Below are 27,842 nucleotides of genomic sequence, written 5' to 3'. Positions count from 1 at the left end.
TTAGTAATCTGAAAAAGTCCAGAAACTTTGAGATGATTCAAGTACTCAAGTTAGTCCATTGCTGACTGAGCACAGAGACTCTGGAGTAGTGCAGAAACTTACTAGAATATTATAGAAACACATCACTTGTAGTATATAAGTAGGTAGAATTTTTCCAATATAGAAGAAACTTGTTACAAACCCCAACTACAGTTGTGTACTACAACTTTTATCTCAATCCCAAACCTCAACAATAGAATGGGGCATTTTACTTTCTGTGGTCAAACATAAAATATGCCAAACTGAAATTATGAAACTTGACTTGTCTCTTCATCTGAAGGCTGATGCTATGAATACTGATCCCAATGCTTCTGATCCCCTCCACAAAGAATTTCTAGATCTTCCATCAGTTCTTTCTTGGATCAACACCTACTTTCATATCCTCTCACAGCATGCCACCTTCTGTGGCCACTCAGATCATGGCACTCAGATACTGAATGGTATGCTTTGCTATTCCAATCATCTTATTTCTCTGTCTTCAAAATATGAGTGAAATGCAGTTTTAGCTTATCACCTAGAATATCATCAGCATCAATGCTATAAAATAGAGAATGGTGACTATACTGGTTGAGACCTTGTTAGTTAGGAGCTCATTGTGGATCATTTGACTATCTATGTTTACACAGCTGTGGCTTTCTTATCAGAATGCAAAGCTGCCAAATCCAAACAGATGGAACAATACTGTTTTGCATGGAATGAAGAAAAATGCTCTCAGAGTATCTCATGTGATCACAAACACATTTGTAAATGTTGTGACTCTGCTGACCATCCAGAGAAGGATTGTACAGTTGAGAAGAAGAAAAAATGGGCTTGAGAATTCAGCAGAGTGAGGAGAGCTCACTTTTGTTGTTGCACTGCTTGCTCATGCCAGCAGCCTGTTGTCTTGGTTTTATTGTCTTTGGATTCCTCTTCTTTGGCCCTTTCATTTATTTTTTCTTTTTCTCATGCTGCACTTTTCTCTCCTCTGTCCATCCCACTTCTCTGTCCAAATACTGATCTCTGCCATAATGATCTATTCTACCATTTATCCTCTCATCCAATTACTTCATCTCTTTCTTATTCTGCTTGGAAGTACTATTTATGGGATTACCCAGATCATACTTTCATACATACTGTCCTCAGTATAATTCAGTATAGTGCTTCAATTGGATTTGTGGGTGATAAACATTCTCAGCACTATCATAACTTATCATCAGCATATGAGCACAGTCAATTTGTGGATGACTCACTATGGGCTTTGACTAGCAGTGGCCTGCTCTCTGGATCTTTCTCATCTCTTCTGTTGGATAATTTCTGCAGTTCTTCTATTGGCATTGTTACATACAAGCACAAATCTGGAAAACTCCATATAATCAACCATCTTTTTTGGCCTCACTTATCTTCTGTTAATGATAGCATTTCAGATTCAGAATCTCACATTTTATATGATATGTTTAAGAAGGCAATCAATGATCTTATTCTTTCTGAGCTAGATTCCAAAATGTCAAAATTAGATCTTAAGGATGCATTTCATCAGATTCCTGTTCAATCCTCTGATTGGCACTATCTTAGAATTTTGTGGCATTGTGAATTTTTTTTTTCACAGGTGCTTATCTTTGGATTAAAGATCACCTCTTACATTTTGATTTGTTTGCAGAAGCACTATATTAGATCATCCAGCATTATATTCCAGCTGTTATCTATCATTTTCTGGATGATTTTCTCTAAATTTTTCTCTCACATACTCCTGATGCTATATCTATTACTGCTGCTGAATGGATCTTAGCACTTGGTCAAGAACTCAGCCTCTGTTTCCAAGAATCCAAGATAGAATAGTCTTCTGTTATCATTGAATTTCTAGGCATTATCTTTGATTCATTACATACAGAAGCACAATTGTCAGAGGACAAGCTCATTTATCTATCAAATCTTCTTCATCTCTGACAGACAAAGAAATCCTGCTCACTCTGTGAGCTTGATGGATTAAAGGGATATTTTCAATTCTGCTTCTAAGTTATTCCTCATTCTCATCTCTTTCTCTATTGGATGCATAATTTTGTCTCATCATTTAAATCTGAATTTTCCATTTGATGTACAGTCAACTCTCCAATAACTTATAGTGGTTGGTGGACTCTCAGAGCTATGGGTTATGGGAGACTATGGGGTTTAAGGGAGATTGTTGTAGATCAACTTTGAGGCTCTCATAAGGGCTTATATTTTGTTAATAGGCCTATAATATAATATACTTGCTATTTAGAAGTGAAGTACCTCATAATCTGGCTGTCCTAAAGTGAATTAGCCCCATCAAGCCTTGTTTTTTGTTTGAACAAAGCCAAAATACTTTCTAAGTTCTGAGCAAATAGATCATTCATGATCTTGATATACTTTTGAAGAGTTCTGACAGCTTAAAGAGCCTCATGACACTTAGAATGAGGTTTTAACACTGAATTATCACCACCATCAATATCATCTCCAAGTCCATTCTCATCTATGCCTTCTTCTGCATTCTGTGATGCTATCACTGCATCAAAGATATCTTTGTCTGTTGTCTCTTTCATATTCATATTCTCTATCTCTGGATTCAACAAAGATTTGATATCAATATAGTTATGGTATTGCAATACATCTGTGCTTTGGAGATTATCAAGAGATTCCTTCAGCTGTTTCTCCATGTCTGTGATAGAATCCTGAACAAGCAAAGTGATGGGAATTAATACTGACACAACAGAAGCAAGAGAAATATCAGGTAAGATCCCAGCTTTCTGCCAACAGTGTTTTATTGTGGAAGCATCCACTGATTTCCATGTGGCATCAGCAATCTACATGGCCTTAAGCTGATTGATATCATAAATTCCAGCAGGAGAGATATCACTATCATAGTGATCAAAAGCCTGCCAGATATAGCTTAATCAGTAATGGGCCTTAAAGCAGCAAATGATGCCAGTGTCAAGTGGATGTGTGAGGTCATATTAGGCTTGAAATTTTTAACAGTCATGCACTGCAGATCATCTTCAGGAACAATGTGTCCTGAGAAATTATCTTGTAACAGCAAGATATTTCTTTTCTTTATCTGCAGCTCCACATTCCATCACAATATCCATTTCTTATAGAAAGCTTTCATCATCTAGGCTTTTGCATTATTATGGTAGTAGAAGCCCAGCTGTATGTCTGACTTCTTTTGAAAAGAATGAGGTTTATGGGCTTTTTCAAAGATGAAAGGCTCTTTTTTGTCAGAGCTGTTGGCATTTACAGTGAATGCATATGTCAAGTGAACTTTGCTTTTCTTAACACCAGAATGGTTTTTGTTGGCAAAACCACAGTCAGAAGACATACTGTGTTTTATTTCAGTCAGATATTTTTATAAAGCCAGTATACTTACCTATAAAACAAGCCTGTTTCATCCATGTTATAAATATCACAGAGCTCATATTTAGCTAGGATTGCCTTGATGCACTCTTGTTCTTCATCTACCTTAGTGAGATCAGCAGATCCAGCTTTGTCATGTCACTTGAATTTCTTTAAATTGTTCTGCTTCTTGAATTTTGACAGCCATTCAGAGCTCATACCTAGTCTCTTATTCTCTGATACCCTCTTCAAATTTGCAAATGCTGTTCACTTTTGATGTAAGACTTCACCATTCAGCAAGATACCATCTGCCATTGCCTTTGTGATCCATAAATCCATCATCTCAGTTATCTCTAGATGCTGAGTTTGATGCATGCACTTCACTTGATGGCCATTTACCCCACTCTTTTCATGCTCCTCCCTCCACTTGTCTTCTGCCTTTATCCATGCACTGACAAGCAGCTGTTTGATTTTAAGATGTGGATATTTGGCATTAAAATGCTTTACTATCTTGGATTGATTTTTTCCATTAGCATGATACCAATCAAGAACCTCAATGTGCTGCTGCAGAGTTACCAGCTTGCCATGTTGCTCACTAGTCACAGTAGGTGCTTCTTTTCTTTTTTTGACTTGTGCTTTCCCATCATCACTGCAATGCTCCACATACCTTTCTGGTGCTGCATGATAAAGAATCAATATATGCTGTTTAACAGTTAGAGCATGGCTTATCTTTTTTCTTTAGAGATAGCTTATTAAATTTTTTGATTTGACTCTCAAGTCAGTCATATGTATGTCTCTGGCTCATATTGAAATTCTTAAATGCAGCTCCAAAATCTGATGTTGAATCAAGCTTCTCAATGATAATGTTCTCATCAACAAAATTTCCTGCTTCATTCAATCATACTTCTTCTTCTGCTAAGACTGATCTCTTGTCATTGAGCCTAGCAAGAATACCTGCTTGTTTTGCCTCAGTATCACCTTTTCAGGTTTGGAGAGCTTTTTTCAATTCATGAATGGTTAGAAATGTCATACTAGGACTTCTAGCACAACAGAAAGGGCAGTAGAGACAGTTAATAATGGCACACAAGAGTTTTTATATTTCTCCAACAACAGCTTCAACATAGCAACTGTCTGGCTCTCTTAAATTGACATTGCTAGATGCTACTGTTAGCACAATGACTAAGTATCTATAGGTTACCAGAGAGTGGATTCTCAGAAAAACTATGAGGTATGAGGTATGAATTTATGGCATTAATTCTTCTGTGAGTGAGGTTGATGGATCCAAAAATCTATGGAGCATAGGAGACTATAGGTTATTGGAGGTATGAGTTATTGGAGAGTTGACCATATACCATCTGATGTCTGCTCTGACATCAATTGGTGGAGCATTTTCAGCTTCCAGTGGAATGGAATACATTTGCTGAAGGTTAAGTGTGAGGTTGTTTCTGTATTCACTGATGCAAGCAGGCAGAAAGGTTTAGATGGTTATTTTGGCAACAATTGGTTTTCTTCTCATTGTTTATGCTACTTATGAGCCAAAGACATCTAATACAAGAAGTTGTATGTGGTTTTGCAGACTATTTTGCATTGGAGTGATAATTAGTCTGGAAAAACTGTTAACTTCCACTGTGACAATCAGAATGTTGTCAGCTGGCTTAATTCCAAGATGAGTCATTCTTCATATAGCATAGCACTCTTATAGGTTATTTTCATGCTTTTGTCTTCCTTATATTTTTCTTTCTTTTTAGTTTGGGTTCTCACTGCTGAAAATGGCATTTCTGATGCAGCATCTCATTTTCAGTATCACTGAATGCTCCAACTTGCATCCAACCTTCAAGAGAAATCCTGTTTGATAAAGTCCCACTCTCTTTCTATGAAACACACTCTCACTACTCTCCACACATCATGTTCTTCCTCTTTCATGGCCTTGCATCCAGCACTAGAAAAACATATTCCAGTGGCCAAAAGTCCTTCATTGATTTTCTCCAACTACATTCAGAATATATGGATCCACCAGAACAATTTCTTCCTGCATCTAACACAGCCATGATGGAATGGGCTGCCTGGCTAGGCTCTAGAGGATTGATGCCTAAGACCATCAAGTCTTATCTTAGTGTGTTGTGCTCTCTTCATGTTGATGCAGATTTGTCTTCTGACCAATGTGAATTATTGTCAGTTCATACCTTCTTCAGGGTACCAAGCACTTCTATGGGGAGCAAGAGCAGAATCCTAAGATGCCTGTCACATTAGACATCTTACAGAGGCTGTCAACTATCCCAGGGTACACTAGACCATTGAGAGTGCTATTTTTGATGCTGTCTCCAAGCTGGCTTGGTCTGCTTTCCTCTGTTGTAGGGAATTCACACTTGCAAACACTGAGATCTTTAATCCAGCAGTTCATCTAACTTGGGACACTGTCCAATTCCTGCTTAACTTTGAAAATCCAACCTACATCTGCTTAACCCTTCCTTCATCAAAGACAGACCCTTTCTGAAAAGGTGTTACCATTCTGATCTCAGCCACACTGGGCTCTTCCACATGTGCAGTCTGCATTGCATAATCTCTTCACCATACACCCTCTAGATGGGCAATCACCACTGTTTGCAGATGCAAATGGCAATTCACTTTGTCAGAACATCTTCATACAGACTCTCAAAACTTGTCTGACAGTTTTAGGCATTGACTTGTTGAAATTCTCTGGTCACAGTTTCCACTGCAGTGCTGCATCCTCTGCTGCTATCACAGGGTTTTCTGACTATGAAATTCAACTCTTAGGATGTTGGCACAGTGATGCATACAAGCTATATATTGATGTTCCCTGTGATTGCATCCTCCACCTTTCTGCTAGACTTCCTATGGCCATGCCTCATAATCCTCCTCCCAATCCACTGGATCTCCATGTCATGCCCATGGTGGCTTAAGCATGGCTTCCCTCTGGGGGGGTCCATGCAAGAGAGCTGTGGTGACCAAACAATGTTTGTTTGACCCCAACCTCTCACATTCGTGTCATGCAATCTCTCCAGTTCATCTTCGACATCCAGCTTCTCCTCTCAACTCAAGCAGGCATAGACCTGTAGTTTAGTTACAGTGCCCCTTGGGGGAATATATTCACTGGAGTTGTCAGCGACATGTTCAGGAGGGTTGTAGTCGACACAGTTCTCTTCTTTGAGACGATCGGGAGCCCAGTCGACCTCATCCTCAGCCCTTCCATGTGTAGGCCAATCTTCTAGTTCGAAGGGTCGAACATCCGTCATGGCTCCGATAACCGCCTTTTTCAGCATCTTTTCGAAATACAGCTCTTTGAACAGATTCGTGAAATTATTGTACTGGGGAAAGTCTTCCTGAGCCCCCTCAGATGTGTACGCGATGTTGAGAACTGTGCGAACGACCCCGAGCGCTACTGTTATGTTCCAGAATTCGTTTGGAAGACACTGGGTGATGGCGGGATAATTTCCTGGATCCATGAGAAAGCGCGAGCGTGCCTGAGACCCTTTGGTGTCATGTGGGAATAGGTCACTGAAGTGGTCCTTCTGCGCTTACCACGAGAAGCAACATTGCTCAACAGGCGATACCAACTATAAGCGAAACTCGGCTTGATCTTTCGGACGCGCCCTCCGGTGACGGAACAAGCAACATGCGGAAACAGGTTATAACATTCAAGTCCATCAAATACATAACTCTGACGATCATTCGATAGGTTTTGCGCCGCGAAGGCTTCCGATGTCCTCTAACCGGTGTCGCCGAGAGTGGACACGATCTTTTGCCTCCTGGTAGCCCTCCAGACTGCTCATATTCTGAAAAAAAAAAGATTTTTAAATGTCAGATCAGCAGAACTAACCATGAGGTGTGTTAGAACGCACCAAACTCCTCTGCGCCCTTTCTGTTGACTTCGTCTGCAAGCCAAACTACTTCGGTCAGGTGACGTGGGATATTTTACGGAATTACATGGCAGCGCCACCAGAGGAACTTAATGATCCATCAAATTGGATCGCATTTGAGACGAACATACACACCCACTTTGATACTTTCCGACTATCATTGAAGAAAACAGAGGTATGTGGTGTGCTTCAATAATCATGACATTGGACTAAGGCAAGAAACAGCAGTTCAAACGAATATAGCGTAACGATCTATGGGATACCGTTGGAAGACTTGTGGCCTCGACGTATTTCTGAACTTCTTTGTCTTCCGTGACCAGTCATTGGGACCTGACGACCGTCCTACAACCCCATCTGAATCAAAGTGCCACCAATTGCAAGGCGTACCCTTGCCAAATATCCCCGATACCTTCGCTTACACTCATGTATCGCTGATGGTGCAGGAGCTGGAGAGGTCATTGATAAGATTCTGGAACAACTTGAACCTGGTCAACCGCCCCTGCCCGCCCTGGATCCTCAGAAGACATTCACTTATATCCGTTCCCAAACAGCTGTGCACTCCTAGTTCATCTTCGGTGACCCCTGTCCTCACCATTTGCCTCCTTCCTACGCTCTTCGGAACCTTTTCACACTTAGGAGATTCCATGGATTTGTATATATTATGTTTGTACCACATTGGACTAAGACTTTATTGGAATAATGGATTTCAAGCTGCTCGAATGAAGGCAAGAATCAAATCCCCAAGGCCAAGCAAGAGTCATGGAAAGTCCTAACCGCGCAACCGTCACAAATGAGGTGGTTCACTAGCCTTGAGTGGAAAGCGATGTTTCTACCGTCCTCCTACAATGCAACGAAAGGAGGAATCTTATATGTCGATCGTTCCCCTTCCTCTGCACATGACCACTGAGTCTGGCTCCTCAACAGTCAAGAGGTCTGCCCAAACAGGTGGATGGGAAGAGGAGGATATGGCGTCGAGTGGGACCATGCTAGTTGCGGTGTTGTCAAATTCTTGAATCAGGTGGATATGGGCTTGTTCATCCCAAAGGATTGCAAAATAGCGGATATATAGATGTATCTAGGTGCTCTATAAGTTAACACAAACACTGCGAGGGCGATGAGTACGCGTCAAAAGGCTGAACGTAAGGGGACGGCAGACCTCTACACCTCCTTCATGGGCACCTTTTCATGCTCCCTCTCCTCCTGCTCCAACCTTGCCTGACGCGCATTCACCGCACTGAGGTACGTGTCTGTCGACGTGTCAACACCGCCGAGACAAAGAGCAGCAGCACGGAACACTCACTCCAGAACAAACTAACCACACTGACGACTACAAAGCGCATATGATGCGGGACAAGCGCGAAGTTGATGATTTGTGTGGGTATGAAGACGCCCCAATTGCGGAGGATGGTCGGGACGTATGCAGCCTGGATACGGGGGTACGCCTCGTGTGGGACGCCCTCGAGGACGGACATGCACGTGAAGAAGGCGCCGACGGCAAAGGGGGTGAGGACAGCCTGGTCGAGCCATACGCGGTAGATGATGGCGCGGGTGGGCGAGGCAAACTGGATACGGTTGAGGAACTGGTACCACCAGGTCATGACAGGGCCGAAGAGGGCGCCTCCGTAGAATGTGAGTCGGACGGTGCGGAGGAGGTCGTGTCGCCTGAGGCCCCGCTTTTCGATGGCTTGTTGGGCGATGATGTCGCCTGTGCCGAAGAGGAGGGCTGCGGTGCCGCATTGGGCAAGCATTGGCCGGCGGATGAGGAGCGCGCTGTGATTTGGGAAATTCAGTGGGTAGGTAAAGAGGGAGAGAGGAGGAGGACAGACTTGTATGCGCGGAAGAGAGACGCCATGGAAGACAGAAGCAAGCGGGGCCCCACGATAGGGCCGGTATTTGTCCGCCTTGGGTCCTGAATTTGAATTTACCTCTTTCCACATCTCGGTGCGGGGAAGGTCATTGATAGGATTCTTAAATACCTGCCCGAATGGACGCGTCCAGCGAATATCATTGATCTCCAGGGAGTCTTGAACACGTCCCAAAGTCGCTCTCTCTTGACACACACACTCTCTCTGACATCTGTTGTCAACGTACAGGTTCTATTGTTCCCGTGTATTTAGCTCAGAAATTATGCCCCCCCACTGGATCTACCATGACAGATTCTATCCTGGATTACATTCACTAAGTGCCTTCTATACCTCTGAGTGACTTTCAGCAGTCCTTCCTCCCTCAGGTCGCTAGCTCTGCACAAATCGCCGCCATTGTCACCCGTTTATGAACCAACGGATCTCTCCAACCAGATGGACGGTGCACTCTGTTCCCTATCAAACCATGTATGGAAACGAATGAGAATATTTGTTTCAAACGTCTCGAAACAATTACTGCAGCTATTGTCCAAGAGGCAAGGGCTTTGCTGAATTGCAATCTGACTGCCACAATGCAGACCTGACCAACACAAGCCACACTTTCTCAAGGTCATGACGCACGGTTTACATCTGATAGCCACTATGCGCTGTGTGAGTCCAAGCGTGCCCGCGTCGTAACTTCTGAGTTTTCTGCCCGGTATGGAAAGCTATGCGCGTGTGAACGCGAGGTAAGGCACTATATTATTTCCTATGTGTTTAAATTTCTGTATCACATCATAGGCATGCGACCGTGCCCAGATTGAGGAATACAAGCTCACGAAGACTTGGCAAATGAAAATGATGTAGGCGGCATGTCACTGTTTAATAATTAGCCAAAAGCTGATGACTACGTTTTCTAGAATAACAGGAAAGATTCTTAGGAATTGCGGTCTAGATGATGAATGCTGATCCTTGCCGACGCTTCATGTTTGGAATGACCATCGCAGATACTACGACCTGGCTTTGGTTCTTCTCAAGAGCTATGGTAGTCGTGTCAGAACCTTATGATTTTATTTTGGTGCCTGGATATACTTTTCCTTCGCCAATGGGTATTAAATTACTCTACTCTAGGACTATCATCACTTGATAAACTATGTTGTATCCATGCCATTTGGATCCACAGAACAACTAGGCTACAGTTCCACAATCACCAAAGTAGCAGTCCCGCTCAAAGCTGATCCAGCCCGTTATTGTATTCAGTATGATGGCGAGACCTACCGGACCAGTTGAATACCTGAGCGCTTTTCGACCCTCTGGTATCTCATCCGAATAGAGGATGGAGCATTCGAAAATTCAGCAATCCAAAGTGCACGGAATGTGCACTCAAAGACTTCTGGATACCCTTGGACTCGCAGATGAAAAGCGAGATCCAGGAGGATATCTTCCAGCGCATCGAACCTAACGATCCTGCCGCGAGAGAGAATCCTGATCTCTATAAACAGTAAGTACTTCATGGAAATCAGAGCATGCAAAGTGGTAATTCACACTGGCAAAACTGAAGATGCTATACCACCTCTTTTGGACTCATACCGTATCTATGACATAAAGAGTCAGACCGAGCGCTCCTACAGCAACTCAACAGCATCGTTCACAGCATCTGTATCCTGGACATTAACACGTTTGGGTGCTGTTATCTGAAGTTGCTATTCACCAGACTCCTTCACACCTTTAGAAGTCAGAATCTTTTTCTGCTTCTTTTTTTGTCTTTTTCTAAAAGCATCATTTCAGGGTTGGGATATTTATACATCACTTCATACATACAAAGAGACATATCAGCAGGGAACATTTTGCTTTGTTCAGGCCACAGAAGAAAGATATTGGACATGGAATTTGCCAAGGTGTTTGTTTCTACATGATGGTCCAAAAAGTGATCCCAGGATGGTATGCCTAGTACCTTATCACATGTGCTTTCATATCTTAATTTTTTTTTACTGCAGTGAACACCCAGTTTCATGGCCATGGAGGTTCAGCATAAATGGTACGTCTTCAAAGCAAAGCAACCAACCAACTATGGACTCAGAATTTGACTCTTTATTCTCGGCTCAACAAGATGTCCATAGTAGCACGTCCCACACTGTTCCTTCATAATTTCTATCATGACACAGAATCAGTTTGGTGGATCGGCATTCACTCCTTGTTTACTACAGAGCCTTCAATGACCAAAATGGGATGAAGCCGACTTCAATGTCTTAGGGTCTCTGGATCCAGGAAGTTATCCTGCCATCACCCGGTGACCTTCAGACGAATCCTGGAACATAATGGTAGTGCTCAGAGTTGTTCACACAGTTCTCAACATCGCGTACACATCTTCGGAGGCTCAGGAAGACTTTCCCCAGTACAATAATTTTACGAATCTGTTCAAAGAGCCGTATTTCGAAAAGATGCTGAAAAAGGCGGTTATGGGGGCCACGACGGATGTTCGACCCTTCCGACTGGAAGATTGGCCTACACATGGAAGGGCTGAGGATGAGGTCGACTGGGCTCCCGATCGTCTCAAAGAAGAGAACTGTGCCGACTACGACCCTCCTGAAAAACATGTCGCTGACAACTCCGGTGAATATATCCCCCCAAGGGGCACTGTAACTAAACTAGGGGTCTAATGGGGCAGAATGATCGCCGCACATACTTGGACGTGGTTTATCTTGTTCAAGCAATCAGCGGTTTGATGTTTCTTTACAACATACAGGATCAAAATTTACGCCTCGTCATTCACGAGAGACAAGGAAACCCGGATTCAAACAGGGGAAATTAAAATGCTGCAACTAGCGAATACCAAAGTCCGAGTATGTTCAAGACTCCCTGAAGATCAACGATATCTGCCGGACGCCTCCTTTGCGGCAGACATTTAAGAATATGATCAACGACTCTTGCTGCACCGCTTTTCTGGAGTACGTCCGCCACGCATGCATGCAAATGGAGGTATCGTGGGTCAGGCCGCAGTGTACCCTCTTTGAAGGTGACAACCTTTTTAAAGTATCTGGGCCATAGACATTGTCCATACGTTTCGACTGTATATTCATCGGCATTCTGTCAAGGGTATAGTATAGGTAGGTATGCATTGGGATGTATGGGTCCACTCACTGTAGTCGCCTTGAGCGACATCCTAAAGTTGCTGAAATGCATGTCCGTATTGAGCTCGCAAGCAAACGCATTGCTGGGATCGTCATTCGGAACTGAATTCAGGTCCACTCCAGGATTAATGTATTTGTGTATGATCTCTCGCGTGATGGGTTCGAAGAAATCAATCTACAACTTGAACATTTGGCTGGGACGATGGACATATATTGTTGTGCTTACCTCTCCTATGATGGGTCTTTGAAGGATATGATGTGTTCTGAGTATGCACATCACCTCGGAGGAAAGCTTAGGGTGGCCGAGTTCCACCATGCCTGATATCGGGCAACGATAATTCTGTTGATAAAACAGCTAGACACGATAGGGGTCATTTCCTCCGAGTCACGAACGACAAACGTTAAGCGAACCTGTCGTCGTAAGTTATATAGATGCAAAGGAAGTTGCTCAGGCACCTCAGTTCTTTGAGCTACGAAAGTTGAGTACCAGTTCAGCGCTTTGACTATCAAGTGGTAAAATCAGTAGGAATTTAACACACAATAGAACACGACAGGACGGACAAGGCCAGAGAAAATACGCGAACCATGTCAAGGCCAATTGACTGATTTGGTGGGAAGTTTTGCAGGTGAATATGGCTGAGCTGACGTAGCGCACGCCGCCGCTGTTAGGCGCACAATCGAGCATAGCCGACAAAATAGAAGCGAGGCTTCCACCCAAGTCGGTGAACCACCTCGGGCTATCGGCCTGGAAATTTCCGATGAGTTCTTGCGCTTCGGCGACGAGATGTTCGGTGGTGTGAATAAGATCCTCCACGATTGATGGGACTTGGATTGGCGGATTCTCCCCTTCATTCCAGCAGCTCGCCTCTATTGGGACATCGCTGTTTGAAGTATAGTGGAAGCGGTAGGTTTCGACACCTCCTTTAGCAGAAAGAGAGTCATGGTGGCCATTGCGAAAATGTGAGTCTCAAAGTGTCTAAGATTGATTTTTCAGTCAGGCAGAAACACTATGAAATTCCGTCATGAGTCTTCACGGTCTTCAGACGCCGTGGATAAGGGCGCTAGTCGTGGATAGCGCAAATGCTGTCGGCGACACAATGAGCGGGAGTCAGAGCGCGAAAGGCTTTCGAATCGCAGCCCTCATCGTCATAGTGCGGCAGCCTTCAGTTGTAGTGCGAAAGCTTTTCAACCAACCCTCCTTCGTCGTAGCATTGATATAAATCATCGGGGGATACCCTAGTAAGAAGGATCATAGCCCCTATTTTTATCTGCGACGTCATCGAGATGGATTGCCATCCATCGAAATAAGTGGCCTGAACTGCACGGTATACTCAGAGGACATTCGAAAGAGGAGGGAAAAGATACCACAACTGCGAATATCATATGTTCCCCCAAGTGGCACTCTCACTAAGAAGGCTATTGACGGGGTTGATGAAGACGAGAACTCGGATGTGGAGCGCGCGTCAAACAAGAAGGCACAATGGTACTGGTAAACAGGTAGTATGAGAAGTCGGTCTACGCGGTCAAACCCAAGGGCTGTCAAGGCGAAGGAGGTGCCTGTAATGATGATGAGCATGCGCAAAGTATACGCAGGGACACTTGAGCGTCATAATGATCGGCACTCCGCCGGGATAGGTAGGCTTCGGTGGCACCTCGTGGAGGAAGCATGGTTCTTGCTATGTTCAAATTCGTTCGTTGTGGCTGGGACAAGTGAGGTCCTTATATACAGAGATAAGGAGCGAATACTACACTTTCGGTGTTTACGATCAGTACGCAATGCCATTCTTTGTTTCGTAAGCCTTCATTCAAATTCCAGTCATGACCCCTTATGAGACGATTGAAATCCCAATGACCAAAGAGCCATCTTGATTCAGCTCGTTCTTTCCGATTGTCTGGCTATCAATGGGTAGTCCGGTAAATGAATAAATCAACGGCAATTGGCCTTTGACGATAAAGGACAACGAATACGGTCCGATGCATAAAATGACAACCGGGATTGGAAATTTCGCAAAGACCCCCCCCCCCCTACTCGGAGCCTTGGCAGACCTTTTCCTCGTAAGAGGGAACATTTCCCTTTTAAGCTTTCGTTATCAGTAGTTTTGAATGGGATGGCTTGTAACGAGGCTTCCGGCTGGATATGATGGTCTTCTTCACTACAGAGAAGCTCAGCACGGCTTCCTGCCCTACAAGGACGCAATAAGTACCAAAGAGACACTAATTCGTTTCACCGCGGTTCCTTATGATACATTTCGTCGGCAAGTTTCGGTTCACGATCTGTATACCAGACGGCTTCTCCGGCTACTGTGGGATTGGGTCCTGTTATTTTGGCTTGTTCAATCCAAATGCCTACTTGACCGATCCGAGTTACCATTATTCTGTGCCAAGGATGGGAACTCGTTTGACCTTGCCAATTGTTCTTTAATGAGCTGATCGTTCGTCTGGGATGGGATCTGCTACATACCCGATTATTGCAGCGCGTCCGATTCAAGGACTCGTTCTGGTTCCTTTGTTGTAAATAGAACAAACAAAATTAGCGGAATAGCGTATTCCATTACCATTTTTGAAGAGAATTGCAGCAGGATGTTGCAATGCCCCCGAATTGTTCTCTGTCGCGTTATCGAGAGGACTTGCCTCTGAAAGCACATCACAAAAGGCTCCTTCTTTACCCAGTGGTATCCTTTGAAAAAAAAAAAAAAGAACGGCAGAGAGCCTTCTCGCTTCGCCATGACGGTCGGACGGAGGAACCAACCACAAAGCCCCTATTATGGCATCCGATCGGATCAAGATCCGCTAGTCCCGGTATAAATTGCATCAATTAAACCCCTCCTTTTACTCTACCATCATCGCATCTCCCTACATCGTATATCATGGTACATCCAGTCTCTTTCCTGCACTCAATCTGTCGTTACTCACCAAGCTCTAGGGCGTCACTATCGAGACTCTTACCCCCGGCGACACCAAGAACTTCCCTCAGAAAGGCGGTCAGTCTCACTTTGCGCGTTGCTCGAGAAATCCGTTACGATCTACCGATAGATAAGGTGACGATACACTACGTTGGGACTCTCACCGATGGTACCAAGTTTGATTCGAGTCGGGATCGGTGAGTCGCTCGTTGGTGTGGACCATATCGGGGCTGATCACTTGGTCGGTCACAGAGGCGAGCCATTCGTGACTGAGATTGGAGTAGGAAAGGTCATCAAGGGATGGGATGAGGGTAACATTTAGCGTAATGTGCGCCCAGAAAAATGCTGATTTTTTTTTATCGATCCAGGTGTCCCCCAATTGTCCCTCGGACAGAAGGCTGTCTTGATTGCGACACCCGACTATGTATGTGTTTCCTCCAGTTGGAGTCGTTCACCGATATCGATTCTCGCTCATCTTTTAACCTCCAGGCGTACGGAAGTCGCGGATTCCACCCCATTATCCCACCGAATTCCACTCTCCGTTTCGAAGTCGAGCTTTTGAAGATTAACTGAAGACCAATGTTGTACATTACCTGGATTCGGGCACGCAATGTCCCGTTTGTGCGACTATTATACTGTGTTTTAGCTCCAACTGTAAAAAATACTGGATGAACAATTTCCTACAATGTGCCCGATGTGATATCGATGGATGCGCTACTTATCGATGTATCGAACGTTAATGATCGCCCTTGGTATCGATAACGCGTTACGCCGGTGCCTTGCACAATTTATTCCGCTCGAGCGCTATTCTTGGAACCATACGTTATTGAAGACGTCAGCGCTTTTTACTAGTCACTATAGTGACAGTTCGCTGGCTGCGCATTCACCGGTGGCCGTGGAGGTGCTGATGTCGGCATACGAAGCTAAGGCAGCGAGTCCTCCAATGATTTGTTAACCCAAGGCTATTCTCCAGAGTCCAGCTGTTCTATCATACAGGTTAACCGCCTGCCCGCCCCAGGCTCGTCGTTGTTCCCTAATCATCTAATCTGCCCTCCGAGGACCTTTCGGTACCAAAGCCCATAACGCGACCGACAGACCCAAGAATCCCACAAGCCTAACAACGCAAATCAGCATCATAGAAATCCCCCAGTAATCCATTTGGGTGCTCACAAGGGCGGCATAGTTTCAATACCAGCTTTATTCGCCACAGCGCCGGTCATGAAAGGGAACAACGCACTGCCGGCCTGGCCCAAGCCCGCGATCCACCCAACTGCCCCGGAGAGAAGCCATTGCGGGAGTACTCGTCCGGCGTGACTCATCAGCAGGGGGTATGTCGGCCCCAGAACTAGTCCGACAAGCGCGACGGCCATGCCGTCCCCGACGAGAGAGGGTACGAACCATATGACGAGTTCCAGTCTGTGCCAGGCGTCCATCATTATGCAGCTTGTGTGTTGGTGATAAACAAACGCACCCAATAGCAATTACTGAGTATAGATAGAATGCAGGGTGATTGCCCAACTGATAAGGAATTAAGGAACTCCTGAGTACTGTGGAGATGAAGATATCGTACCTTTTCTGTCACCCAAAGTAGGACGAGAGGTCCAATGGTGAGACCTGCAAGTGAGCGCATGAGAAGCTGTCTCTGATGATCAAATGGCGGTACGACTACCTGCGTAAAACCCGGACGAGATGTATCCAGACGAAGGTCCACCTTCTCGGACCCTTTGTATGAACGTCACGATCCATCCTAAGTCAAATCAGACACGAGAACACGATATCAAGCAACAAGCAACAAGCAACAAGCAACAAACCTCCAATCGTAACCTCCGCCCCAACATAAACAAGGGCGAATAATCCAAGCAGATGCACAGTCCGCGTACGGAGCAACTGGCGGATTTTGCTGTCACCATTCCTACTAGCATGTTCTTGTTGAGGCTCGCCAATCTCTGCAAAACAAACTGCCACAACAACACGACTTCAGACTTCCGTGTCAGGGTAGGGAGGGACGGACGGCTTGCCATCTAACGTGTTGAATCGGAATACACTGGACAGGACGGTCGTGTTCGAGACTGCGATCCCGAGGGATACAAAATAGAAGAAGGACCAGTGCCTTATCTGCGCGAACTGCGTTGCGACGAGTGGAGCAGTCAATGCGCCGACACCTTCAAAGGATTCAAATGGTGTCGTCCTGATCCACGGGCGGAACCGCTCACCATAACCGACTTGGAGGATCATCATCTTGAGTTGGGAGTTGTTCCTCAAGCTCGCGACGTAGCTCGTCACCTGCGCGTCCTGAGCCGAAACAACGCTCAGTGAAGAGACTCGGCGGCCCGGGAACCTCTTGTTCCTCACCTGCAACGCCATGCCGATCCCGTTGATCGCAAATGTCATGGCAAACACCGGGAAAGGCAGCGCAGCTGCCTGCAGAGCGTACATGGCAGCTTGACAGAGAGCGCCTTGTAGTTCTTGGGTGAGACTCTCATAGTGGTTTATTGACAAGAGTGCATACGGACCCACGACGAGGACCTTCCCAAACCCAATCCGGTCCAATAATGGCACGTTTATCAGTGCACCGATAACGAATCCCTGCACCAAGTCAGCATCCCGCCCTTCATATATCGTTAAAACGGGGGGACGCACTACGCAAGCCATGATAAAAATAAGGGACACGACAACGTAATTGACCTATACGATTGTGATAAGCTTCGCGGCAATCCCAAAGAGTTCGATTCATCCACGTACACTGTACACCGTCTGCATCCTCGGGAGCAGCGCCCCCGAACTACCGTCGTTCCATCCCTTTAGAAACTTGTTCCACCAGAGTGCAGCAAACTGGATATGCGCGCGCCGTCGGCAACTTTCGATTACTGTGAGGCCGGGCCTGGAGGACGACGCTCTGGGGACGTTCTCGAGTTCCACTGAGGCGATAGGTTGTTCTGCCATATCGATTCGGACGGAAAGAAAACCAAGGGTTCAATCTCGAAACCCCCCTCCCCCCCTTTCCGCCCCCCTCCTTTCTCCAGATATGTTATTTCCAATACAAATGTTGAAAAAGCACCGGAGAAGGTGACCATCGAACGGGCTTTTCGGTGGTGACGAAGATAACAAGATGAGTCATGAATTGAGGAGTAGACGTTTAGAAGGACCCGGGAGGAGTAGCTTGAAGAAGTGAAGCTAGGGAAGGCCCGGGCCGCAGAGGGCAGCGTACGTTATGTAACCGGCCACTAAAAGATAAAGAGGACGATTTGAAGGCATGAATAGCAGCTGCGTTTCCTTGAGCTATGATTAATACTTCCAGTTACGAGCCTCGCACAGACAGGATTTCTGCAGTCCTGGGTGGTAAAGAGAAGAGTGAATGGCCATGATGCGGACATCGTGATTGTAAGACGCTGAGTTTTAAAAAAAGACGAATGGAAATAGCCACCGGCACGAGTAAAACCTTCCCTTCAAAGTTCCATTTCCTCGATGCTTCGTGCTCACACTCCACTCTTTCCGTCTGATCGGAATTTTTTTTTTTATCAACTCTTGCTGAGTAAAAAACTAAGTATATGTGGTCAGCTGAATGCCATAATGACGTGCAGGACTAAAAAATGTGTGGATCTCCGTTGATTCACATTTCTCTTCCCTGTTTCTGGCTTGAGGAGGGTACACGTGAAGATGTATAGACGTCGCATGGGCATTTCATTGAATCATGGGTTCATCGCAAGTTTACTGTCAGCTATATATATCAAATGCGTAGCTACCTGCTCGTACGTACTGCAGAACCATTCTCGTGCTGCGTTCCATGCAGACTTCTTCGCACCCGAATTAACCCTGATGCAAATATCATCTGACCATCAGTTCTGATAAGCACATAAAACACAGCACGATCACTGCTCACATCCCGCACTGACCATACCATGAACCCACCACCCAAACCATCTCTCTTCGACTCCGAAAACGCCTTCGTCACCTCCCCACTCTTCTCCGCACGGATCCTGGCATGCTTGCGGTTACTCTGGGGGTCCTACGCCCTGTTCACGTTGCTGTTCACGCTTATATGGATAGCGGTGCGCGTCCCCGGAGGCGCGAGCACGTGAGTCCACCTCCTTTTTCCTTGCGACGAACGTGAATCCACGGAGACAGAAACAGATACTTCTCGTACCTCACGAGACTGCACTACACCGGCATTTGCGCGTGGTTCTTCGCTTCGGGCGTCCAAACCGCCTTCTACGCCTCCGCAGACGGCGGCGGCAGGTACCCGCTCCGACGATGGGGACGCGTCTTGCAGGTCCTGCACGAGTGGCTCTTCTCCACAGTGGTAACGATGCGTACGTTCCTTGAGTTAATTTTTTTCTCTCGAGGAGACAGATGCTCATCCGCGAACGGATCTTAGCGTTCACCATAACGCTGACGTTCTTCATCCTCCTGCGCGTCGATCTGGACGCGTCGGTTCCCTTTGACCTCTACTCCAACATCTCCATGCACGTTTTCAACTCCGTGTTTGCCCTGTTCGAAATCCTCCTCACGAATGACCCGCCTCCGGCGTGGAAGTGGCTCCCCGTCAACTTCCTCATATGGGGAGCGTACTTTGGTGTAGCGTATATAACACATGAGGACGTGGGACTATATCGTGAGTCTATTCCTTGCGTCCATGGCAGTCTCGCAGATGAATGACGGTCGGGGCACACAGCTTATTACATTCTTGACCGCACAAAAGTCGGAGGGAGAGGGGTGGTAGCGGCGTATATTCTGGGAATCATCGGGGTGTACGGAGTAACATACGTCGTCGTGCACGGTGTCGCCATCGCAAGACGGAGGTTGGTGGACCGACTGGCAGCAAGAAAGGATGGGGATGGGGATGAGGAAAGGGAGGAAGAGAAATGCAGCATGCAGGCATCAGAGATTGAGGCTGCTTGAACGATGTTGCGGAATATGTCGGAGGATGTATAGATATGGAGCAGGTTTTCCAGTGGCAATGGTCTCATGAGATGATTAACAACTATAGCCCTTCGTTGGCAATTATCGACGCGAATTGGCCTTTGCATCTCAAGTCCAGCTTTTCCCGCCGATTCCCATCCGGGGCTACAAATTGTCCTGGCAACGGGGGCGAACACCTGATGTACAGGAGGGTGTCTAGAAAGTCGGAATGAAGGCTGGCATAGTCACCGCCTCAATGTGCATATTAATGGCTCCGCGCTGTATAGTGATCTGCGGCAGTGGATATGCTGGAGATTGAAATCTGGTCCAGAAGATAGGAAAGAAAAACTGGGGGGAGAATTCAACTGCGTCTAGATTCTGGATTGGGAGGATCTTCATGAAATCGGTGAGACGGGATGGAACAGTGCTCTACAAACAGATTGCCCATGGAATGCATCGATAGGGAGTTTCTGCAGTTCTGAATATCGAGATCCGGTAGGACGGAGGACCTTCTGCTCGTAGGGTCGCTTGTTCGCCCTCCAGCTTCATTGACGGAAAGGTGTTGGATACGGAGTAAATTGTAACCGGGAAGGCTGGACTGAAGGGATGTAGCACCACAGGAGTCACCAAGTCCTTTGAGCATCGAAAAGCAGGAATCAGTTTTAAGGGATAGCTCCGTACTCGATCGATGTGAAGCAAAATTTTACATTTACACGCTGCTGGAATCCAGGTCAAGAATTGCGCAACCTTAACCGTTTGGGCAAGCAGCTCTGAATCACAGAAGGATAAAGAAGCGCTCTGTCGCCCTTGAGAACATCGAGCGAAGGAATGTCCCTCACCGAGAACGGAATTCGGAACGAGTCTTGATTCTTCAGTTTCTTCCTGGCAGTAGAACGGATTACCAACATCTCAACACCACGAAGATGGCCCACCTGCTCGAGGGGAGGGTGCTCCAGATGTGTGTTTTCTACACTGGTAAGAAGCAAGCCCATGGCGGTGAGTTGGCATGGAGTCAAGCTGGCGCTGCCGAGGTACAGTGCCATGATGCTGCATTGGGTGAACTCAAATTCTTGCAGATCCCTGCCACTGGCACAACCTGGCCCAGCGTCAATTTTATTTTCAGTCATACAGAATTTCTGCATGCGGTCAGGAGACCGTGTATTTGATGTTGGGGACGAGCTACGAATTAGAATACCTCGGGGTTTTCCCGGCCTCAGCACAAATTTTATATGTTGTTTCATGGCACATGCATAGGTCAGGTCACAATAGTTAATAGTCGATGGATTGTTGCATGCGCCGCAGAAACACAATGATAGCTCAGCTTGGGGGTTGACTAGATGATAGTGCAGTTACCTGTACCGTCAGTCGAAATTGGAGATGTCGATGCTCGAAAAGAGTCACAATCCCAGAAACGGAGGCCATTGTCACGGCAAGAAGGAAGAACCTCGGACTATTTGCTAGTCATAGTGCGCCATCTCTGTCACCAAAGGTCATCTTGCCATTACGCAAGACGCTCGAATCCCGATCTGGAACCTTGGAAGGATGTACACCTCGTTGATTAGTGTCGCATATCCTTTGGCTGGCTAGAGTTCCGGGCTTGAAGTGGTCGCGAAGGCCCGGAGCGGGTGCTCTCGCTGAACGACGGTCAGTACCCATTTCTTCGAATTCATCTGTGTCTCTAACCTTTCTTGTTGATAAAATAGATAGCTGCCAATCACTGTATGCCGATTTAAACTTTTCAAACCCTCGGTCAAGCCAGATTCGAGTACAGAGTACGGCCTGTCGTTCGTGCTGATCATCCAGCTCGACGCTGAAGGATGTCAGAAGGAAAGAAGTACGTTCCCCATCATGGTTCACCCATGCCAGTTGTCTCGCAAGACCTACAAGATTTGCATAATGTCGACGGGTCCTGATGCCTGCTACCATCCCTAAATACTTGCGAACCCTTGGATTTCTTCTTCCAATTTCCCAGAGGTCCATTAGTCACATAATAATGTCGACACCGGGTGAACCTACCTGTGTCATCTTTCGGTTGTAAGAGAGAAGGAACGACCTCTGCTTCCCCGGGTCCGCTTCCTTCTGTCCTCCATGGCCTCTCTCCCGCGCCTACAAGTCTGTCCTCCTCCTCTCTCTCTCTACCGACCCACTAAACACCCACACCACAGTGTGCTCCTCATCCGCCGGCCAATGCTTGCCCAATGCGGCACCACAGCCCTTCTCTCCAGCACAGGCGACATCATCGCCCAACAAGCCATCGAAAAGCGGGGCCTCAGGCGACACGACCTCCTCCGCACCGTCCGACTCACATTCTACGGAGGCGCCCTCTTCGGCCCTGTCATGACCTGGTGGTACCAGTTCCTTAACCGTATCCAGTTCGTCTCGCCCACCCGCGCCATCATCTACTGCGTATGGCTCGACCAGGCCGTCCTCACCCCCTTGCCGTCGGTGCCTTCTTCACGTGCATGGCGTCCCTGTATCCAGGCTGCATACGTCCTGACCATCCTCCGCAATTGGAACGTCTTCATGCCCACCCAGATCATCAACTTTGCGCTTGTCCCACATCATATGCGTTTCGTCGTTGTCAGTGTCATCAGTTTCGGAGTGACCGTTCCTTGCTGCTCTTTGTCTCGTCGATAGACACGTACCTCAGTGCGGTAAATGCGCATCAGGCAAAGGAGGAGAGGGAACACGAAAAGGTGCCCATGAAGGAAGTGTAGAGGTCTGTCCCCTTACGTTCAGCCTTTCGATGTGTATTCATCACTCTCACAGCGTTGAGCCGGTGTTAATTTATAGAACCACTTAGATACATCCATGTATCCGCTATTTTGCAATCCTTTGGTCGTGAATCTTGTGTCCACATGATTCAAGAATTTGAGACAACCGTAACTGTAATGGCTTCCTCCTCTTCTAATCCAAACCTTTTCCTGGTCTCGTTTGGTACCGCAACCGACCAGTCCCCATCTGCCTGTCCGGAGGGGGTTGCCCAGCACTCACCGCTCTCTTCTCAGGCTGCTATCATCATTTCCCGCCACTCAAACCTAAAAGCCCAAGGACGAGCTCGTCTCCGAGTTCTCTTGCTGGCACGATCCCACTCGTGACTCGACGCCATATCCTTCTCTTTCCCATCCACTTGTTCCCGAGGACCGTGCCCCAGGAATTCGAGCGCTCAACCCTTGCGACTCATCACGCCGAAATGTCCCCCCACCTTGGATTTAAAAAATGTCTCGAGCCTGGACCTATCAACAGACACTAACCCGCCTCAACCGTCTATAGGACCAAAGGCGAGACGTTGGAAGAAATCACCGCATTATTTGGAGACAAAGTCGTCGATTCCGATGCCGGGCATATGCGTGACTGCATCGTGCAAGAGTCAGGATGAAAAACTAGGACTTCTTTATCATCAGGCATGTCATTTTCAAAGGTCTTGTAATCACGTTGAACTTTATGGAATTCTCTAGAGACAATACCTTCGTCATATACATATATCACTATACTAGTTAACACTTGCCACTTCCTGCTCGTCGCGACCAAAATACATCTTCTCTATGCTTGCTCCACCGACGTGTCAAAGTACTCCTTGAGTCTTGCCTGTGGGGAATCTTCCGCCATCTCGAAAGTCCTGGGACAATAGAATATTGGGAAGATGGTCGGCGACCCAATGATGTGATGCATCCATCGTCCTTGGACATCTTGTCCACCGCATTCAGGATTATCGCGGTCGCTCAAATCTGCACCTCGATGCTTCTTCCTCCATAAGAGGTGCGTTCTTGCGTAATCCCACCTTTACCTCTTCTGACGCGCTTTTCGAGGTCCTTTCATCCGACTCTCGGCGTCACATATGAATGAACGAAGCAGGATAAGATACATCATTTGGCTTTTCCGTTAGTGCGTTCACGGCCGTTTGTACCTATGCCGACGTTCTAATGGGCTCTACTAGTTCCCTTCACCGTGTTTCCGGTGGAATATTTCCAAACACCCAGCAGCAGACAGACAGACAGACAGACAAGACCCACCCACCAGCATGATCCTTTGACAGCTTGGTCTGGAGGGATCACGAAGCTTATAATTTAAAGAATATTCATAGCGCCCTGGAGCAAAAACCCGTCGCTTCTTCACCACACTTTCAAAGAACCGTCGCGTCTATGACCAATGCCCATATTTCTCCTCCCATGACTATTGTCTTTTCTTTTCCCCCTGACTAGGATAACTGTCCAATTCAACATCTGCATTGAAGACACGCAGGAGCGCTTTTTCGAACTGAAAGTCGTTTTATTCTCCGCTTACATGTCTTACTGCAGATGCTCTATGCTGTTATGGCGGGGAAGGTTATACCTATGACTGTCCCATTTACTTCTTCTATGGACCCAAAGGGATAACCACTTTTGTATTCAGCCTTATCGGATCAATGCTAGCAGCACTAGTTATGTTCAATATTCAATATTCAATGATCCAGTCACACATTTTTTGAAATAAAAAGATGTTATAACAGATAAAGGCTACAAGAAAATGTGAGGACTACAGTCTAGTACTAGGCACCAGTACCCTCTTCAAGCTGGTCATTGTGTACTGTGAGAATGCCACTGACCCATGGCTGAAAGTCAGTGAAGCTCCTATTCACTATAGGTGAGAATGAATCAGCTCCCATGAGAAAATTTCCCTTCTTGTCATTCAAACCATCATGATCAACCCCATTTGATTGCTGGTACCAGCTTGATCATGATGGTTTGAATGACAAGAAGGGAAATTTTCTCATGAGAGCTGATTCATTCTCACCTATAGTGAATAGGAGCTTCACTGACTTTCAGCCATGGATCAGTGGCATTCACAGACTGTTCATGACCAGGCATCCATCAGGGTCTTGTTTAGCCTCAACCTGGTAACAACAACAGAAAAGGAGGGTGACATAGAAGATGGATTCTATATTATGTCGATAGAGGTGCTCGGGTGGTTGTCCATTTTTGTTGTTTGCGAGAAGCTGGTATGCCATGTAGGGTAGCATACCGGTGTGCTGACACAATGAAGGGCCAGTCTCATGTCGGTAGGAGGACAAGTCAAAGTCATTGATGATGCCACGTAAATGACCGTCGACGGTTCGGCGCCACATGATATTCCCAGGACTGATATCACGCTGGAGGATTCCTGGGTGATCATACAACCATTTGTGAACTACGGCAACCATCAGAACCTGCTAGGGCAAAGAAAACAATAGACACACTCTGCAACATATCAAAAAAGACCTGAGCATACTCTTGAACTGTCCGCAGTTCTTCCAGAGGATACAGCCTCTCCTGGACCATAACTTGACAGATGCGCTTTTCATACTCGAACTCTTTCTCCTCTGCGAAGAAAGCCACAAGATTCGCCTGAGTAGAATCCGCACTATAGTCAAAGTCTTGAGAAAGGAGAATGTCAGGCAAACGGTCTAAGGCCCAGTCTGGCCTTTTCCCTTGCGGCATGGATCGTGCTTTCTCTCTGGCTCTAATGACAAACTCTGGCTCTGATTTTCCACTAGCGGCTGGACAGCTGATCTTGACAACCAGTTCTTTATCCTTCCACTCATTGTGCACTGATGTCGCCTCAACGACGCAAGTACCCCGACCAATAATCCCAGGCTGGTGTGAAAGAATTCGGTCAAGGGTGACCTCAACGTTCTTCTCGTCTTCACCCGACTTCAGCTTGAGCTTCACCCCAACAAACATCACCGTCTTGTCCTTGTCCTTGGGGTTGCCACACCTGTCCATGTACGCCTTGTAATTCTCGATGAGCGCCCTGTCATCGCAGAAGTCCTCTTGGATGCTCCGCTGCCTCAGAGTGAGTCGACCCAATCCTACAAGCATTGCAGCGAACTCATCCGTCACAGCCTCTTCCGTAATCTTCGGCCGCTTGCCATGCAATTTAAACATGTCAATTGGTTTGCACACAATGATGACGGAGTGATCATAGTAGAGGGGCTGTATCTGTCCTACCATAACGAGAGCGCCAATACAGTGCGTCCGAAAACCGGCGCTAGACAGCATCTCGAGAGCGTAGCGACCACATTGGAGGCGGACGGCTCGGCGGGCCTGGCTTTCTTCCTCCTCCCATCGTGCAACATCTTCTGCTGTGATTCTCTCTTTGGCAGAACTAAGTGCCATCGACTCGTCTGTTCCTCTCCTGGCCTGCGAAACTTCAGGTGTCGTCTCAGAGCGTGGATACTTGGAGTGGACATGAGGAGTCACATCTTCTGAACGACGCTTCTTCGTGATGGAGCCTGTCTGCGACTTGACAGGAGGGAGGATGCCACCAGGGTCTCGGCGGATAGTGGTTTTGCCTCTCACCTCTCCCTTAGGATCCTCGCCCTCTGAATATAGGTATCAGTGAGAACAAAACAATAGGAAAAGAATAGTGCTTACCAGGTGTTGTAACTCTATAGCTAGCTTCCGTTCCCTCGTCCAGGTAGTGCTCATTAGGCTTGAATTCCTGCCAATGCATTGTTTGCGCCCACGAAAAGTTATACTTTGGGCCATTGCCCTTCATGTTATCAACCACATTTCCAGAACTGTTAAACATCGCACGAAGAACACCCAAGGTATCAGGAACGATCTCTTGTACACCGCCGTCAAGTGGCTTTGCGTCTTGTCGATAAATTCCAAGTCTAGAGCCTTCAGTGGCACTGACAACATCGAATGCACTGTTACACATCAGGCAGCGGGGATGGTAGAAGGTCTTCTCCCCAGAACTGCTTTCATTGCATAATTCGATGTAGGTCTTGACGTGATTCTTGAATACAACGTCGTTTTTGACGGCCTCGATTTTGGACATTATCTCGCCATTCGTCCACCAGTTATCAAGAATGTGTAGAATATTGGTGAAATAATGGTCGGCGGACATGAAAACGTGGTCTCTGAGGTTTTCTAGGATGTACCGGTCGAAATCTGTCACAAGATGATCCGGATTGGTTGTGGGATTCACAATTGGGGTGTGATTGCTAAGTGGAGTACTCTGCACAGAGGAGCATATCTGTTCAGCTACCGACTCTTTTGACGGCGGAGTCTTCATCTCTCGGGTGGAGGGGAAACCAGAGCCATCATTCCGAGGCGAAGATTTCGAATCGTTTTTCGCACCCAAAGCCATAATATCACGATGATAAAACCGAGTTGGGTAGAAAGTGAGTAGGGGGTCAAGGAAGAATACAGCGGCAGCCATTTTTGCGTGATTTTACGGTCGGTTACATAGAACACTGGTGGTAGTGACAAGGTAAACTTTCGGAAACACGTGGTCGTGTGGCGTCAATCGTATTTCAATTTGTCACAATAGGCAGGGGGTGACATTAAACACCATACCAACTCACTTTATATAGTACTGTAAGGTGTAAAGTGATAGTTTTATGACGCCTCTGAAGCATTCTTACCATCCCTTTTCCTCGATATAGCAGGTCCTGGCAATCCATGCCGACATCAACCAGTTGAAATAGTATTATCCTGCCACCAAATTAGTTGCCGACTACTCGGCTTATCGCCAAAGTCGAGATTAACTGTTATTTTGAACGCCGATGCAGTCAAGAGATCTGAAATGACTTCGGCGTCAAGTCGAGTCATAGGCCATTGACAAATAACCTGCCGTTTACATAAATCATTTGCGTGGCCGTTATATTTATTGGGATAACTCATTGTATTTTCGTCCCTAAGTACTATCGTTGCCTGGTGGAACTGGGCCAACTATCGTTTCCACTGGCACTGAATGTCATAGACTGATTTTCTTTGAAACCATCATGCCGAGGATCGTGAGGCCGATCAGCATAACAATGAAAGAATCTGGATCACTATCCATGTCGATTTCTTGCGATAT

The 27,842-nt window shown here is 46.5% G+C and overlaps 13 protein-coding genes across 13 annotated transcripts; 7 read left to right on the top strand and 6 right to left on the bottom strand.

The window, feature by feature from the left end:
- Window positions 1–3,142: 3,142 nt before the first annotated feature.
- BT62DRAFT_921374 (uncharacterized protein) lies at window positions 3,143–4,046 on the bottom strand (the record flags this gene model as incomplete). The annotated part of the gene is made up of 5 exons (XM_043184297.1): window positions 3,143–3,350; window positions 3,398–3,485; window positions 3,585–3,626; window positions 3,669–3,998; window positions 4,031–4,046. 5 exons carry the CDS (start codon window positions 4,044–4,046, stop codon window positions 3,143–3,145), a joined length of 684 nt encoding a protein of 227 aa, XP_043037589.1.
- Window positions 4,047–6,002: 1,956 nt separating this feature from the next.
- On the top strand, window positions 6,003–6,176 carry BT62DRAFT_873964 (uncharacterized protein; the record flags this gene model as incomplete). The annotated part of the gene is made up of 1 exon (XM_043182536.1): window positions 6,003–6,176. A coding segment is annotated over one exon (174 nt), but the record flags the coding sequence as incomplete, so codon positions are not given.
- An 821-nt stretch (window positions 6,177–6,997) lies between these two features.
- BT62DRAFT_1008293 (uncharacterized protein) lies at window positions 6,998–7,538 on the top strand (the record flags this gene model as incomplete). Its single annotated transcript, XM_043177429.1, has 4 exons — window positions 6,998–7,009; window positions 7,061–7,133; window positions 7,217–7,416; window positions 7,485–7,538. 4 exons carry the CDS (start codon window positions 6,998–7,000, stop codon window positions 7,536–7,538), a joined length of 339 nt encoding a protein of 112 aa, XP_043037587.1.
- A 735-nt stretch (window positions 7,539–8,273) lies between these two features.
- On the bottom strand, window positions 8,274–9,093 carry BT62DRAFT_987962 (uncharacterized protein; the record flags this gene model as incomplete). The annotated part of the gene is made up of 3 exons (XM_043190088.1): window positions 8,274–8,488; window positions 8,542–9,011; window positions 9,068–9,093. 3 exons carry the CDS (start codon window positions 9,091–9,093, stop codon window positions 8,400–8,402), a joined length of 585 nt encoding a protein of 194 aa, XP_043037586.1. The 3' UTR covers window positions 8,274–8,399.
- A 953-nt stretch (window positions 9,094–10,046) lies between these two features.
- On the top strand, window positions 10,047–10,587 carry BT62DRAFT_1077910 (uncharacterized protein; the record flags this gene model as incomplete). Its single annotated transcript, XM_043179344.1, has 3 exons — window positions 10,047–10,160; window positions 10,214–10,341; window positions 10,416–10,587. Exons 1-3 carry the CDS (start codon window positions 10,068–10,070, stop codon window positions 10,585–10,587), a joined length of 393 nt encoding a protein of 130 aa, XP_043037585.1. The 5' UTR covers window positions 10,047–10,067.
- Window positions 10,588–11,400: 813 nt separating this feature from the next.
- BT62DRAFT_1008290 (uncharacterized protein) lies at window positions 11,401–11,742 on the top strand (the record flags this gene model as incomplete). Its single annotated transcript, XM_043177428.1, has 1 exon — window positions 11,401–11,742. One exon carries the CDS (start codon window positions 11,401–11,403, stop codon window positions 11,740–11,742), a length of 342 nt encoding a protein of 113 aa, XP_043037584.1.
- A 49-nt stretch (window positions 11,743–11,791) lies between these two features.
- On the bottom strand, window positions 11,792–13,280 carry BT62DRAFT_250938 (uncharacterized protein). The gene is made up of 5 exons (XM_043180239.1): window positions 12,775–13,280; window positions 12,625–12,716; window positions 12,440–12,568; window positions 12,224–12,388; window positions 11,792–12,169 (listed from the first exon to the last, which is right to left on the bottom strand). The coding sequence occupies exons 1-5, from the start codon at window positions 12,896–12,898 to the stop codon at window positions 11,891–11,893; spliced, it is 789 nt and encodes a 262-aa protein (XP_043037583.1). The 5' UTR covers window positions 12,899–13,280; the 3' UTR covers window positions 11,792–11,890.
- A 413-nt stretch (window positions 13,281–13,693) lies between these two features.
- On the top strand, window positions 13,694–15,689 carry BT62DRAFT_981748 (peptidyl-prolyl cis-trans isomerase; the record flags this gene model as incomplete). The annotated part of the gene is made up of 6 exons (XM_043189627.1): window positions 13,694–13,696; window positions 15,137–15,194; window positions 15,247–15,313; window positions 15,369–15,427; window positions 15,485–15,540; window positions 15,606–15,689. The coding sequence occupies 6 exons, from the start codon at window positions 13,694–13,696 to the stop codon at window positions 15,687–15,689; spliced, it is 327 nt and encodes a 108-aa protein (XP_043037582.1).
- A 425-nt stretch (window positions 15,690–16,114) lies between these two features.
- On the bottom strand, window positions 16,115–18,059 carry BT62DRAFT_1030069 (MFS general substrate transporter; the record flags this gene model as incomplete). Its single annotated transcript, XM_043178324.1, has 12 exons — window positions 16,115–16,230; window positions 16,287–16,532; window positions 16,588–16,634; window positions 16,687–16,730; window positions 16,786–16,863; window positions 16,928–17,074; window positions 17,135–17,278; window positions 17,330–17,408; window positions 17,469–17,572; window positions 17,630–17,702; window positions 17,757–17,801; window positions 17,859–18,059. 12 exons carry the CDS (start codon window positions 18,057–18,059, stop codon window positions 16,158–16,160), a joined length of 1,281 nt encoding a protein of 426 aa, XP_043037581.1. The 3' UTR covers window positions 16,115–16,157.
- A 956-nt stretch (window positions 18,060–19,015) lies between these two features.
- Window positions 19,016–20,015, top strand: BT62DRAFT_900952 (uncharacterized protein; the record flags this gene model as incomplete). Its single annotated transcript, XM_043183440.1, has 4 exons — window positions 19,016–19,191; window positions 19,242–19,426; window positions 19,492–19,728; window positions 19,789–20,015. The coding sequence occupies 4 exons, from the start codon at window positions 19,016–19,018 to the stop codon at window positions 20,013–20,015; spliced, it is 825 nt and encodes a 274-aa protein (XP_043037580.1).
- Window positions 20,016–21,476: 1,461 nt separating this feature from the next.
- BT62DRAFT_1008284 (uncharacterized protein) lies at window positions 21,477–21,995 on the bottom strand (the record flags this gene model as incomplete). Its single annotated transcript, XM_043177427.1, has 1 exon — window positions 21,477–21,995. The coding sequence occupies one exon, from the start codon at window positions 21,993–21,995 to the stop codon at window positions 21,477–21,479; it is 519 nt and encodes a 172-aa protein (XP_043037579.1).
- Window positions 21,996–22,175: 180 nt separating this feature from the next.
- Window positions 22,176–22,610, top strand: BT62DRAFT_833248 (uncharacterized protein; the record flags this gene model as incomplete). The annotated part of the gene is made up of 1 exon (XM_043182415.1): window positions 22,176–22,610. A coding segment is annotated over one exon (435 nt), but the record flags the coding sequence as incomplete, so codon positions are not given.
- Window positions 22,611–24,837: 2,227 nt separating this feature from the next.
- BT62DRAFT_1077903 (uncharacterized protein) lies at window positions 24,838–27,261 on the bottom strand (the record flags this gene model as incomplete). The annotated part of the gene is made up of 3 exons (XM_043179343.1): window positions 26,408–27,261; window positions 25,231–26,355; window positions 24,838–25,181 (listed from the first exon to the last, which is right to left on the bottom strand). Exons 1-3 carry the CDS (start codon window positions 27,198–27,200, stop codon window positions 24,838–24,840), a joined length of 2,262 nt encoding a protein of 753 aa, XP_043037577.1. The 5' UTR covers window positions 27,201–27,261.
- Window positions 27,262–27,842: the final 581 nt, after the last annotated feature.

The sequence above is a fragment of the Guyanagaster necrorhizus genome (genome assembly GCF_019112545.1).
Source record: "Guyanagaster necrorhizus MCA 3950 unplaced genomic scaffold BT62scaffold_19, whole genome shotgun sequence".
NCBI classification, from domain to species: domain Eukaryota; kingdom Fungi; phylum Basidiomycota; class Agaricomycetes; order Agaricales; family Physalacriaceae; genus Guyanagaster; species Guyanagaster necrorhizus.
This window is presented reverse-complemented; position numbering and strand designations above follow the sequence as displayed.

Excerpts from the sequence above, each read along its gene's own strand:
- BT62DRAFT_250938 (XM_043180239.1), bottom strand. The coding sequence starts at position 12,898 with ATGCTCGATTGTGCGCCTAACAGCGGCGGCGTGCGCTACGTCAGCTCA. Across the intron at positions 12,717-12,774 it reads CGCGTATTTTCTCTGGCCTT|TCAAAGCGCTGAACTGGTAC; the intron begins GTCCGTCCTGTC and ends ACCACTTGATAG. Across the intron at positions 12,170-12,223 it reads TGTCGCTCAAGGCGACTACA|AATGCCGATGAATATACAGT; the intron begins GTGAGTGGACCC and ends TACCCTTGACAG.